Source organism: Astatotilapia calliptera, chromosome 7, assembly GCF_900246225.1.
Source record: "Astatotilapia calliptera chromosome 7, fAstCal1.2, whole genome shotgun sequence".
NCBI lineage: Eukaryota > Metazoa > Chordata > Actinopteri > Cichliformes > Cichlidae > Astatotilapia > Astatotilapia calliptera.
In genome coordinates, this window is record NC_039308.1 from 29,742,365 (window position 1) to 29,756,851 (window position 14,487).

The 14,487-nt window shown below is 41.0% G+C and overlaps 1 protein-coding gene across 12 annotated transcripts in view; it reads right to left on the reverse strand.

Moving 5' to 3' along the window:
* unc13bb (unc-13 homolog Bb (C. elegans)) overlaps positions 1-14,487 on the reverse strand; it is a 66,316-nt gene that overhangs the window by 29,963 nt on the left and 21,866 nt on the right. For 5 of the 12 annotated variants that reach the window (XM_026174250.1, XM_026174252.1, XM_026174254.1 and 2 more), the window contains exons 6-10: positions 14,408-14,481; positions 14,243-14,300; positions 13,948-13,977; positions 12,002-12,215; positions 494-10,450 (exon numbers count right to left, since the gene is read on the reverse strand). In XM_026174250.1, the coding sequence (XP_026030035.1) occupies positions 494-10,450; positions 12,002-12,215; positions 13,948-13,977; positions 14,243-14,300; positions 14,408-14,481 (10,333 nt within the window). Of the gene's footprint in view, positions 1-493; positions 10,451-12,001; positions 12,216-13,947; positions 13,978-14,242; positions 14,301-14,407; positions 14,482-14,487 lie in introns of those variants that run through there. The other 7 variants (XM_026174262.1, XM_026174260.1, XM_026174249.1 and 4 more) reach the window with 6 other exon arrangements.

The following is a 14,487-nucleotide window of genomic DNA, read 5'->3' on the forward strand; positions in this document are numbered from 1 at the left end:
TGTTGCAAACAACTTAATTCATAAAATGTATATAGCCCAATTCACAACAACAGTTGGCTCAAGATGCTTTACTCAATTGCTGAAACACATACACACATATATGTGTATATGGAGAGAGAGAGAGAGAGAGAGAGAGAGAGAGAGAGAGAGAGAGAGAGAGAGAGAGAGAGAGAGAGAGAGAGAGAGAGAACGGTATAACAATGATAACAATATAATGATATAGTAATAAGAATGTTTGAGTACAATGTAGATTCAGCCAGAAAGTTAAAACTCAATACAACATTGTTGTGGAATTCGGATTTAAAATGACAAATGATACAGCAGATACTAAACACAAAAAGGCCACACTGAACAACACAGACAAAGACACAAAATAACTAAATTAGTGAAAATTGACTGCAAAACTGAATAGGAAAAACTTTTTTTTCCCAAAATTCCCACTTCACAAATGGGGGCAGGGAGGGAGGATGCCATTTATTGTACTTTTACTAGCCTTTTTGTATTCAACAGAAGATTGGACTGGTTGTCCAGCTGCACTCCAGAGTTAGGACCTGCAGAGGGGTGAATTTCTACAAGCCTTTCCTCCTCTTTTGGGGTCAGGGATGCTGAAGGATCTACATCAGGAGTGGAGATGCAAATCTGGGGAGTTGCTATATCATCTGTGGAACCTACCGGTACAGTTTTTTCGGCTTCAGTTGTTTCGACCTTTTGTACAGTCTCATTGCTTGCTGAACTGTTGTTAGTTTGGAGTTGAGAAGTTATAACTGGGACAGCTTGTGATTTGGATGGCTGTGTCTGCTGAGGAAAACCTGCATTTTCCCCCAGTAATGAAATGGTGGATGGCTCTTGTTTTTCAGTATTAGGTTTTTCCTCTTGAAATACGCCTCCAGAAAGGTTTTTCAGCCCTGAAATTAGGCTACTACCTCCTTCTGTCTGAGACAATGATGAAGCAAGTGATGGTGCTGATGACATCAGGGATCCAAGAGATTTTACTGCATTGCTCTGTGCTGATATAAACCCAAACAAAGACTTAGCTTGAGAAGGCTCTGCATTGTTGGGCAACTGATTAGGAGGTGAAGTAACATTAACATCTGCCTCTGTGACATCAGGTGGGACTGACTTGTCACTTTCTTTACTCTCAGGGTCCTCTTTAATAACCATGGGCTTCTCATGTATCACTTCTCCCTCCCCTTCTGGCTTTTCTTTTTCATTGTTAACTACCTGATGAATGACAGAAATGTCTTTTGCTGCACTTGAAACAGTAGAAGTTTTTAAACAAGCTGTTTCAGTTTCCCCAGCACTGTCATTTATTAAGCTGCCAGGCTTCACTTGATCTTTATCTTGCAATGTTGAGCCCATCATTATATTTGCACTGGTGATTGGTTTGGGTACCGCTGGCACAGATTTAGATGGCTTAGGTGGTTGTCCCATTGCACTGGCTGTTGGTTTTGGTATAGCTGGCACAGATTCAGATGGCTTAGGTGGTTGTCCCATAGCCCCAAACAAAGATCCTCCTATGCCACCAAGTAAAGTTGATGCTCCAGTTTGTGATCCTGCAGTCTGACCAGTAGCTCCTCCAAACATTCCTCCAAACAAAGAACCACCAGCCTGAGGTGTAACTCCAGAAGCTCCAAACATTCCACCCAGTAATGAGCCACCACTCTGGGGAACTGCAGATTTGGTGCTGGATCCTCCCCCAAACATCCCACCTAATATTGAACCTCCGGTGGTGGGGGCAGTGGCTTGAGTAGCAGACTGAGGAGCGGACCCTTTAAATAAGCCTCCAAGTAATGATCCACCTGTCTGGGGAGACGCTGCCTGGGCACTGGGGCCTCCAAAAATACCCCCTAGTATTGACGCACCAGTCTGAATGGAGGAAGGTTGGGGTGCTGTTCCTCCCAATCCAAAAGGCTTTTGCTGTTGCTGACCTTCAGTGGGAGTAGGTGTTGGTTTGAAAAGGGTGGACGTGAAGCTAGTAACTGTATCTGACTTGTCTGGCACTGGAGGTTTCTGCTGTTCTTGGGCCAAAGAACTTACAGACTGAGGGAATTGCATTTCCTCTTCTGCATTAGATGTTTTTGTATCTTGACTCAACTGACTACTACTTGCAATCTCTGAATTTACAATTTGTTCTGTTGATGCACACATTTCAAACTCTTTAGACTGATTTTTTTCAGATAAAGCAGTTTGCTTATCAGTATCTTGGCAACTTACTTCTTCTATGAGACTATCCTCACCTTTAGACAAGCTTGCAGCAAGAGGCTGAACTTTATTCTCAAGTGTATTTGGGATTTCCACTTGATCGTTGCTTTTGATCAAAGTATTAATTTCACTTTTATCACCACCAGTTGAAACAGTTTTACTGTCAATGGCTTTTTGTTGATCAGTTACAGTTGATGTAGTGCTGTTGAGAGTGGTAGTTGATATTTTGTCATTATTAGATGTTGGAGTAGTTGTTGCATCTGAAGTAGATCCTCCAAACACTGAAAACAAACTTGTGTCATTTGGACCAGAAGGGCCAGTTAAAATACTACCTAGAAGAGATGTACCTGTCTGTACACCAGCTGTTGGAGATGGTGAACTGCCCAAAATCCCTCCGAATATAGAGTTTTTATTTTGAGTTGCGGAAGTCTGATCAGCCCCACCAAAACTTCCACTTGTGGACCCACTAGTTTGCACAAGAGATGAAACTGTTGAACCACCGAATATACCACCCAAAATAGACCCAGCAGACTGGGATCCAGCAGCCTGGGAAGCAGATCCTCCAAATAAGCCTCCAAGTAATGATGACCCTGGCTGTGATCCTGTAGTTTGGGGAACAGAACCACCAGTCTTGTTGAGACTAGCTTGTGGAGCAGTCTGCGGTACAGACCCTCCAAATAACCCACCTAGCAATGATCCTCCTACTTGAGATGATGGTGTTTGAGGTGAAGAACCTCCAAACATTGCCCCTAACAGAGAACTTCCAGTCTGTGAAGAGGGCTGAGGGGCAGAACTTGCAAACACTGAAAATAACCCCTTGGCTGATTGGTCTTTCAGGCCCGATGATCCAGGTGTAGATCCTGTAGTTGACAGATCTGTTTTGGTAGAACTTGGCTCAGTGCTGGGTGTAGAAAATAAAGAAAGAAAACCTTTTCTTGGCTCATCTGAGATAGATCCAGTTGAAGATGGAGGATGTGGGTCTGATCCACTAATCACGGAGGCTGAAGGTTCTTTAGAAAAAGAAGGATCCTGGGGTGCACTCTCTGTGCTCATTTCCTTATGCACAACACCACATTCTAAATTTGAGTGCTTAGACATAACATCACTGGCTTCAAATGAGTCACCACAAGTATTTGTGGTAACTACTGTAATATCACTAGATGGGACAGCATGCACTTGACAGGAGTTACTATCAGATTTGTTCCCTGAGAATTCACTAGAAGGGGCATCTTTGAGGACATGGTCACTTGAAATAGATGCCATCTGGGAAGAACTTTGTTGTGAATGAATAGCTGGGGACTCTTTGGCAGAGGTGGCAGCAGATGAACTGGGAGTCTGTTGTGGTGTTGGCAAAACATCGTTAAAAACAGAACACATACTCTTGGTTGGTTCTTTTGGGACTGCAGTCCCTGGTGTGTAGGGCATGTTTGTATCCCCTCCAGTTCTTGGTGGTTGAGGGGAACTAGGACCACTAAACACGGAAAACAATGTTTTTCTTGGATTTTCAGTAGAGGCAGACAATCCACCGAATATACCCCCAAGAACAGAGGTAGCTGTTTGTCCTTGTGGTAGAGGCTGTTCTTGTGGTTTAGATTGTGCCTGTGGTCCCCCTTGTTGTTGAGTTTGTGACTGGACTACTCGTTCTTGAAATGGTCTTGTTGATGACTGTGTTTGTGGCGGGTTGGGATCACTAAACATTGACAACAGCCCCTTCATTGGGCTTTCAGCTGAACTTGATGATCCAGGAAGAATTCCCCCTAGAAAAGATCCAGTTTGATTTTGAGATTGTTGGGTGCTGTGACTGCCGAACATTGAAAGGAACCCTGTAGATGGAGGATCCTTTGGAGGGATAGTTCCCCCCTGTGGCGCCTCAGTGTTGGGCCTGGTTTCGTTAGGAGGTGCATGAGGAGTTGATGCTGACAACTTTGATAATAAACTTTTACCAAGTGTTTCCTGTTGAGAAGGCTGTGAAGGTGTGCTTGATGGGTGTGTTTGAGACAATGTCCCAGATTTATCTGTAGTCTGCTGGGTATTTGGCCCTGTAAACATTGAAAATATAGTTTTACCAAGTGATTCTTCCTGTTGACCAGTAGGACCAGACTGGTTAGATGCTGCTGATCCCCCAAATATTTCTCCAACTGAAAATCCAAACAGTACACCAGATGGTTTACTTTCAGTTTCCTGCGTTGTTTGTGCAACAGGCGGCACAGATTGTGAGTGGCTGGCTGCAGAGCCTGTAGGGATACTCTGAGTAGACATTTCCAATATATTTTTATCTGGGATTAGGCTCTGCATGGGCCTAGATGAGCCACTTTGGTCTAACGTTTGCTGTCTCTGAATACCTTTAGATCGAGATGCTGATGTTAGTGAATCCTCTGTAACACTAGGTTTGATTTGCTGTTTTTGTGGTTGAGAGGGCTCAGTGCTAAACAGATTACTGATTGACCCCAAAAGATTTGAAACTCCTGTAGCCTCTTTATTTGTAGTGGCACTTCCTGGTAAGGAGCTTGTGCTGCCAGTTTTGCTCTGTTGATTTGGAGATGTGTCAGTAAATTTATTGAGAACTGGTTTGGTTTCCTCCATTCCTACTGCAGATTTTAGGAAGTTCATCAACCCTGCCTGTGGTTGTTCAGATGGTTTTCCCACTGGTATGTCCATCGGTTTATCCGATGTAGGTTGTCCAGTTGGTGCAGGTTTACTAAGATATTCTTTTGATCCTAAAGGCACTGTCACATTGAGGTTTGTTGGTGGAGTCACTTGTTGTACCATGGTAGTCTGCCGCGAAAGTTTAGGTTTCTGAGTTGCATGCGAATTTGTTGAGTGTGTTGCAGGGTGAGTCACTTGAGGTGCTGTTGGTACTGTGGGCAAAATTCTACCCTGTTTGGTAACTGGCGTTTCAATTTGTTGTTTAAAGCTTTCTGTCTGAGTTACAACGGCAGTAGATTCTTCTCTGATTATCTTAGACTTCAGACTCTGAAATCCTGATGAAAGGATGCTTTTAGATTGTTTGTCAGTGGCTTGCTCACATGTGGACTTATTAGAACTGTTCAATTCAACCTGTGATGTTTTGCTGACAAAAGAGGTTATTAGGGAAGAAATCTTCTTAACCTGACGATTAGGTTGCTGTTCTCCTGGAGACACTCTTTTCCTCCATTCTTCCTCTGATACATCATCCACATGTTTTATTGTAACAGCAGTTGATGAACGCCGCCGTTGGCTAGGTTGGTAACAGTTGTAAAGTAAGTGTTGATTAGAATTTGCTGTAGGAGTAGAATTCAGGGAGACCGAAACTTTTTGAGCAAGAAATGTCTTTACTTCCTGGTTATTCCAATATGGGCCAATATGATCTCTATTATGACATGAAAGGTCAATGATGTCATTACAATAATCTTGATATACATAACTAGGCTGTCTTGGATCCATCTTAACTTTGTTTAATGTATAGGATGAGAAATCCACACCAGGCTGCCCTTGAGACAGAAATGAATTCTCAAACATTTGAGAGAATTGTTCAAGATTTAAATTCATAATCTCATTTCCTTTTCTGTAGGCAGCAGACAAATCTAGGGGGGCATTTAGAAGTTGAGAATCTCTGTGATCTTGACCTGGAAGCCAAAGAAGCTCATCTTCATTGTAAAGTGGAATTTTAAAGCCACAGACTAAAACCATCTCATTCTTCAGCCAAGCACTTGGAAAACTTTCTAACTGCTGTGCATTTCCCCAAGATTCACCTTCAGGGGCACATGCATACACATATTCTCCCACTGCATCTGTAAGTAAAGCATAAATATACTCATGATCTGTGTAAACAAAGTAGCCACAGTCACCGTCTTCTGCTGGCCACCACATTCCTTGCTCCAAAAGTGCCAGCCACTGTTGATACCATTCAGTGTCTTCAAGGTACAGGGAGTCTTCGAGGTCTATATTTGCACTTGGAGGATCTACTGGTCTATTCAAATTAAGCTGACTGTGATTGATCATGCCATTGGTGTGAACATGCTGTGAGTCTGGATTATCCATTCCATATTGCCAGTTAGCTGAATAAGATAAGCTTGGAGCAGTTTCTTCATAATACCCTTCATGATATGAAACACCATTCAAGCTATAAGTGCTACCATCATTAAATGAATGCCATTTCCCAAACTTGGCATTACTCTGTTTAGTAGTTAAGTTCAACACACCTTCCTCATTGGGTAAATGTTCTATATTTCCCAAGTCTTCATAACTATTCCATAATTTTCTCTTTGGATATAGATCATCATTTCTATATCCTTCACACTGATGTGGTTTATATTTTTCTTGGTGATAAACAACACCTTGCCATTGCACAGTGTTCTGATTCTCAGGTACTGGTAATGGTGTACTTTCAGAACTCAGCCTATATCCTTGATTCTCTACTGGGAAATGATAACCTAGTGACTCATCCTGAAACTGCTGCCACAGAGCACTTTCACGGATCCACTGGTTTTCATCATAAGAGGGACTTACTGCATATGCAGATAACTGATAAAGGTTTTGACTTGTAGCACTGTATAAAGATGGAGAGCTTCCACCAATATATGGATGCATGGTCATGACTGGTGAAGTTGCACGACTTTGTAAAAGGGAATGGATATTTCCTGCACTATAGGCCATTGGGTTAGTTGACCTAAATGAACCAGAATTATATAACTGAGGCAAATTACCAGTGCTCACTGAGGAGTATGTCGTGCAGCTCTGAAGAGATCTTGCAAAAGTAGCTGATGTACGCAAATCCAAACTCTCAGTATCGACTGACACAGGTGCACTGATTAAAGCATGTCTACTCTTTCCTGGATTGAGAGAATCTGGATTGTCTTTTTGTAAACCATCCCTTCCAAGGTTTACGTTAGCATTTGTTAATATGTCAGAATAAGACTCTATGAACTTGGCTGAAGTAGTCTGTTGTCCACTTATCTGACTTGTTCTTTTCTCTTTTTCTGCCTTTTCTTTTGATTGTTGTTGTGTCATATTATTGTGTGGCTGTTTTTGCAGTGGGCTTTTCATTGTAACTGTATAATTATTGGCCCTTTCTTGAGGTGGTTGTTCTGTTGATGTTTGACAGGTTGTGTGAATACTTTCATTTGATTTTGTAAACTTGTTTAAAAACCCTGAGAGCACTCCCGATTGACCCGCTGTCTCTATCTGTGTTGGATCAGTCTGGTTATGTGGTATTTTGTTTTGCTGTTGTGTTTCATAGGTGTTTTTGGGCTGCAACTGTTGAGCTGTGTTTTCTGAAGGGGATTTAAAAAGTCCAGAAAACAGACTACTTGCATGTGTTGTTTTTTGCGTTGTGCTATTTTTTGGCTGATCTTGACTAGAAACTTGGATATTTGTTGTCTTTATTGGCTCATTATTGGATTTGCTTAGTGTCATTCCATGCTGATGAGCTGATGGTTGACTTTGTGTGTTTATGTTGTCTGCTGAAGCAAATTTGAAAAGTCCAGATAGAAAACCACCTTGTTGGGATGGTGCTTGCTGAAGTGGAACAGTCTGCTGTCGAGCAAATCCTGGTTTATTTGTCTCGTATCGGACACCTTGGTGATTCTGAGGAATGTTTTTAATAGGATGACCTTGGCTTGGACCTTGAGTACTCAGTTGGCTTGGACCTTGTTGACTGCTTTGGTGGTGAACTGTTTGACTCCTTGAAATATTCTCAGAGGATTCAAATTTGAGCAAGCCAGATAGCAGTCCCTTTTCTGCAGTGTGTGTTTGCTGAGTTCTGTGTGAAGTCTGCTGCTGACCAAAGTAATTGCCGGGAATGTTCCTTTGTGCTTCACTATCACGAGATTGTCCCTTTTGTTGCAGGTTTTTGGTAGATGAAATGTTCAATAAACCTGAGAGAAGGCCCCCCATCTGTGGAGTTGAAGAGGTTTGTTCTGGGGCCGTGTGTTGGGAAAATTGTGTGGGATTATTTCTGTTGAATGGCTGATTGTTAGCATGCTGTGATAAATGGCCAGATAAGTCACTACTAGAGCCAAATGTAAGAATTCCAGATAGCAGTCCACCTTGTTTTGGTTGATTGACAGTCTGCTGCTGCATTCCAGATTTCTGATTTGATGTATGTTGGGCTTGTGAGACAGATGACAGTTTACTGTTCTGAGGTTGCTGATTACAGATTACATTCTGGTCTAGACCAGAGGGTGCTGGGGTAGGGTTGAATATGCTGGAAAACCACCCTTTCTCACTATTTTCCTGGTGCACAGGAGGATTCTTGGTCAAGGTGGTCGAAGTTGTTGAAGTCAGATCATGCTGAGGATTCTGTGTTTTTATGGAGGCACTGATGTCTTCACTGGATGCAAACTTTAAAAAACCAGAAAGCACACCACCTTCTGCTTTGGGACATGGCTGAGTGGAAACGTTTTCAGATGAAGAGAAAGGTACTTTAGGCTTACTAGTCAATGCTGGGTCTTCAACTGGTTCCTCTAGTTGGGGGCTCTCTGTGGTTCTAAACACTGGATAAACTGCCACAGGTGGAGCTCCGTGGGGGGGAACAGGGGCAGCAGGTGTGATCAGTGAACTTAATGACTTCTTAAAAGGGCTAAAGAAACTGGTGTTTACAGAATGTGTTGGCCCAGTTGACCTTTCTGGCTCTGGAACAGGAATACTCCCTTTATTCAAAATTGACTGAATTTGTGTCTCATATAAGTTTCTATCATAATTTTGTCCTGAATATTTTTCATGTGAAAGTCTTCTTAATTTTTCTGATTCACTACCTCTGTTATCAAGCCATCTCTCTTCCAATTGTGTATGACTCTGAGAACATGTGGATTCCAACGCCTGTTTGCATTCAGCCAAATTCACATTATCAGCTGAAAAAAGCTTCAAAGGATTTAATCTACCCAAGACTGAGTTTTCTGGAGCACTTTGAGGTTTGGTTACAAGCTTGGGTACATGGTCTTTTGCACTTGTTTGAGTCTGACACCTGCTGGGAGTTTGTGTTTCTTGATGATGACTGTGTATTTTGGCATCATGTGGTGGGTGAGAAGGCAAAGAATTGAATGACTTTTCAGGAGAACTTTCTACTGGAGAGACAATAGCTACGGGAGCTGTGTTATTTGACTTAGGAATGAAGGACAACAATTTTGTTAGTCCAGATTGTGAGGATTGTGCAGATGATACTTGTGGAGATAGGGCAGGCTGTTTAGGGCCTCCACCAACTTTGTCAGTGAGAGAAGTAAACAATGAGCTCATGGCATTTTTTACTCCTGAAATGCCCTGATCAGAAGCAGCATGTGATTGGGATTCTTCTCTTAAATCCTTTGAATTACTTTGCTCCTCCCCAAATGAATCAGTTCTATTGCTACCATAGGAGGACAGCCTAGACTTGCTTGATTTAGGCAGGGATCCATATTTGCTAATTTCCTCTTCTTTTTCAGCCAGGTATTCAGACACTGTTTCAACAAGACATTGAAGCTCATCCATAGGATCAACATATTCATCACTTGGCTCTTCTACAGGAGAGAGCATTGCCTCTGAAACCCATCCTCCTGATTTAGGTTTCCCATACTTCTCCCAAAGGCTCTGTGAATGTTCTATGTGGTCCTCATAGGAGAAAGAATGCCTATCTTTATAATGTCTTTTGTTCTCTGAGCGACACTCATCAGCCATAAAGGCAATGTCATTAACACTGTCCTCTGCTCCTATAGGGTGGTGCAGAGGGCTCTCCATTTCAAAATCAAACTGTGCCTTCCTTCTAGCATCTTGCCCTTTTTTGTATGCCACATAATTCTCCAAAGTGCTGTCCAGCTCATTTTTAGCCCACATCCTTGTTTTGTAGAGAAGCCCATTCTGATATGGTCTTAGATCTGATGTCATACGCTCCTCCTCTTCCTGCATCTCTGCTACCTGTCGCATGAAAAGCTCCCCTCTTTTCTCACGGAGGAGTGCAAGGTCAGCGGGAAAGGTCTCTTTTCTCATTTTGTCTGCTTCTGGACTGAGAAACCCTCCTGGGTCTGTAATCTTTTTCTTTCGCCGACGATCAATAGTATCATAACCCTCAGGATAGGTGGCAGGCAGACCACCACTATGCTTTGTATTCTGATGGATAGGTGAACGTGATAGCTCGGAGTAGGGTCTTCCCATGCGAAAGATAACGCTGTCTTCATCATCTATAAAGTCACTTAGCTGTGGCTTGCTTTGCCCCTTGTATTTGTTTTCCCAATCTTCAACCCCCATGCCAGAATCTACAGGTATAATTCTGACTCTTCCTTTCTGGTTTAAAGAGCTTCTTTTTTTTTTTTTTATGTAAAAAAATTAATTTAATGAGGGTGTGGGAATGGATAAAGGGATGGAAAAGAGGCATACAAAAAGAAAAAATGCAAACAGAAACGCAAGTTAAGCCACACAGTAAATTATGACAGAAACAAATCTAAATAAATCTTTTTGTAATGATGACCTGATCTATAATATATATGGTAAGCAATATGTAACATTGCATTCTTTAATAAACATTTTTTGCAGTTTTTGATGATCTTAACTAAACTGCCCAGAAGGCATACCAAAAGACTAGAACATAACATGTTACACATTTCATAAATTTGACAGGGGTAATAAAACTCTTTGTTTGCAAGTGTGAGATTGTGTGCATATAGCTCCATGTTTGCACGTGCCTCACTGAATTTAGATTGTTGTAAATCCCCACTGCAACAAACACGCTTATCAGCACTTCCACAGTCTGTCTGTAAAAGTCTTAACAGGAAATGTCCGCAAAATCACCACCATATGGCATTCATGGTAGAGGTTTTTATGTTACAACTGAAAGGCATGTGTCTGTCACTGACCTATTTCCTCCAGAGGTGTGAAAGAGGGATTTCCTCTTTGTGATATACCCAGAGCATTTCAAACTAACAGAAACTTTAAACAACCCAACACACCCTCAAGACAAAAAGAAACATGAACAATGAAGGTTTTTTTTTTTTTCTGTGACTGTAATCACATTTTTTTTCTGATGTAGAATTATCCGGATCAACTCCCTATCAGTCAACACAGGCAGATTTGTAGCAGTCTCACTGGTGCGCATGCATGCTACGGCAAGCACACAAGATTAAAGTCCATGAACCAAGAATATTTGTTTTCTGGACCAAATACTTCCTGACAGCATTTTACTGGCGTTGTAGTGACCATAATAACAACAAAAAAGAATATATTATTTTTGTATGTTAGTAACAATCATCATATAAACACTTTATTTTGGCCATTTGGCCAACAGTAAACAAATAATCCTGATATTCTTCCTGATGTACGGAAGACAAAAACATGGGCTTTTGATCAGGTAAACTATTCATGACAAAATTAATTAAGAGGTAATTACCAATTCTCTGTGAAACAATCTTATCTAAAGTAAACACTTCTGACTAGGTTTTAAACCCTAATTAACGGAGGCACAAGTAATGTCATTATGATACCAATTACATTTGCATGATTTACCTTTATAATTTCATTGATGTTGATTTAACTCTGGTTATTTTTGAGGTCATAATGAATAGACAACTCATTTTCAGTTACATTATTGAAAAGCACTTCTTAAGTTTTGCACTATTTGTGTAAAAAGTGAGAGGGAGAAAAAAAACAAAAACAAAAGGCAAATACAGCCATTACCGCCGTGATTATATTACTTTGCATTAGACGACAGCAGTACACAATAAAGCAACCCATCAAAACTAACTGCTGCAGTGGAAGCAAGAACCATCAGGCTACACTGCCAGTATGTGTAAGGATAAAGAGTGTCTGTTCAGGAGTGCATGAGTGAGTGAAGGTATCCCTGGGCGACCCGGTCTACCTGCTTCCTCTTGGGTCCCTGTAGTCCAGGTCGAAACTGTGGGCAGAGTCTGTGCAGCCATCCGGGCGATGCTGTGGCCGAGGCCCCATCGGGTACTGGTGCATAGATGAGTTGGGCTGAGCAGTTGTGTGGTAACGTGGAGGCAAACTGTTACTGGTCTCACTGCGGTAATCGCTATCCCGGTCATCTACAGCACTGTCCTGGTCATCCAAGGCTGCAGCAGGTAAAAAGACAAGCTCTAAACACCCCATACAAATTGCAAAATATGGCAGTTTCTAGACACACTCTTAACCATTATAATGATGCCTGAGTAGGACAGGAAAGCAACAAATGGACACAGAGCTACACAAATCTGCAGCCAGGAAAACTTTGTGCGGTTATTTTAATAAATGTTACTGGCCCTGATATGACAGAATTATTCTGATTATGTTTTAATAGATTTCACATCATAAAATGTCATAAAAAATTGTGCAATTGATGTAAGTATTTCAAGAACAAAATATAAGATGCAACTTTTACTAAACAAGAAAGAAGAGAGTATTCTGTAATCCTGGATCCTAGCAGAAAAGTAAAAAATAAAGCTGACTAACTGACTAGCAATAGGTTTGTAGAATTATAAGAGCTAATTGTGTACAACCCTGGGGTTATTTGAAAGTGATTTATTCGAAGTAAAAAGAGTGGAGAGACCCACAGAATGGCACTGCACTCTGGTACAGTCATTCTCAATTAAGAAGGCAAGAGAATCTTCTGAATGAAAAGATTTCCATGCAGGATAAAAACAGATTTCGTCAGGATCGCTCTTATTATTTTCAGGTAAATACGGACTTCCCCTTGCTCTTATAGCAAAAATATTATTTTTTTTGTGATGCTGATTTTTGTTTATAACATACTAAAATAATTGGTCATCACTAACAGGGTTACAGTGCAACACAAGACAAAGTTTCTAACAAAACAATTTGCCTCATGTGGCTTTACTTAAACAAAACTCCCACCTGTGCACATGTAGCCTGGGAAATTCATAGTCATGAATATATCAAACCATTACATCACTGCTTGCACTGTTTGTTGCCCCACTAAGAAAGTGCTGTACACGCAAGCACTTGTGCTAAATGTAAGGCAAAGAGCTGTTCTTCACCTCTCTAGCTGTATGATCCCATAGATTCATCTACAGAATAATTTTCTATAAGAAAAGTAAAGATTGTGAACTTTATTTCTTGTTAGCCCACTTAAGCCTCTATATTTATACACAAAAACATAAAATAATCATTTTACAAAGGGGCAACCTTGTGTTGAATTACCGAGAAGAAGACAGTTTGTAGGTGTTCACCCCACACAGCTTCATAATAATTTGTATAACTTCATATAGGAAAGCACCAAAATACACCACTTCTTGAAACTGACCTTACCAGTTCAAAGGCAACGTCTTCTAAAAGCTAACCATAAGGCAAGTATTGGCTAGGGAGATAGCTAGGCTGGGGTTTGTCGTTTCAAGTGATAAAGCCATAAGAAGTGATTCATAAATATTTAGCAAAGACTGCCACCTGTCATCTCTGTGAAGGAACTGCAATTCCCTACATTAAACACGTAATAGGGGCTTCCATTGTTAGTCAGACTTCTAGCAATGTTTGTTATGTATCAGAAGATTACTTTTCTGGATCTTTTCTGGAATGTACACAATATAATAATAAATGATATATGTGTTGTAAAAAAACATTCTAACATCAGAACAGGGCATATTGTAGAAAACAAGAAAACAGCAATGGGAGAAAATGTCAAAAGGTAATCAATGAATGCAGCGAGGAAAGAAAAAAAATTAAGTAATGTGAATTAATTGAATGGGAACCTTATGGTTTACGTGTTACAAGGGGCACATGGGGCTTTATGACATGCAGAAGGGGAATGAGGATTGGCCAAGGGGGAGAATTTCATCAAAGTGTGTTACATACTCAGTGAATCAGCCCATCCGAAATAGTTGCCTGGTAAAAGTGCAGATGTAACAAGTGAGAGGCAAGTCAGAGGAGTCGGGGATTGTGTAAACAAAGAAGACTTAAGTGCTCCTGTGTTGTAATAATTGGACAATGAGGGAGCCCCATAAGTGGCAAACAAACACATAAATTGTCACAAGAGATTTAAAAGAAAAAGAATAAAATAGAAGTAACAAGACGAATGAGTCTGAGATCCAGAAAGATAGAAAACTGGCTCCATCTAGAGGTTAAAAGTACAACACATTCAGGTACTCACAGCACTGGGAAGCCGCAAATGGCAATGGGTGACTCTGAACATCTTCCTGAAGAGAGTACTAGAGAGGACAGAGAGTGTAAAATGTGCATATAATAGCATTCTTTATTGACTGGAATAATAAACTTCATTTTATATTAAAACTTTCTGGTAAAAACTGTATTTTACCTCATCATGGATTCCCATTCTGTTGATGCGCTCCAGTTTGCCAGTCCAATACTGTGCCTCATCATCCGGGATATCTGGTA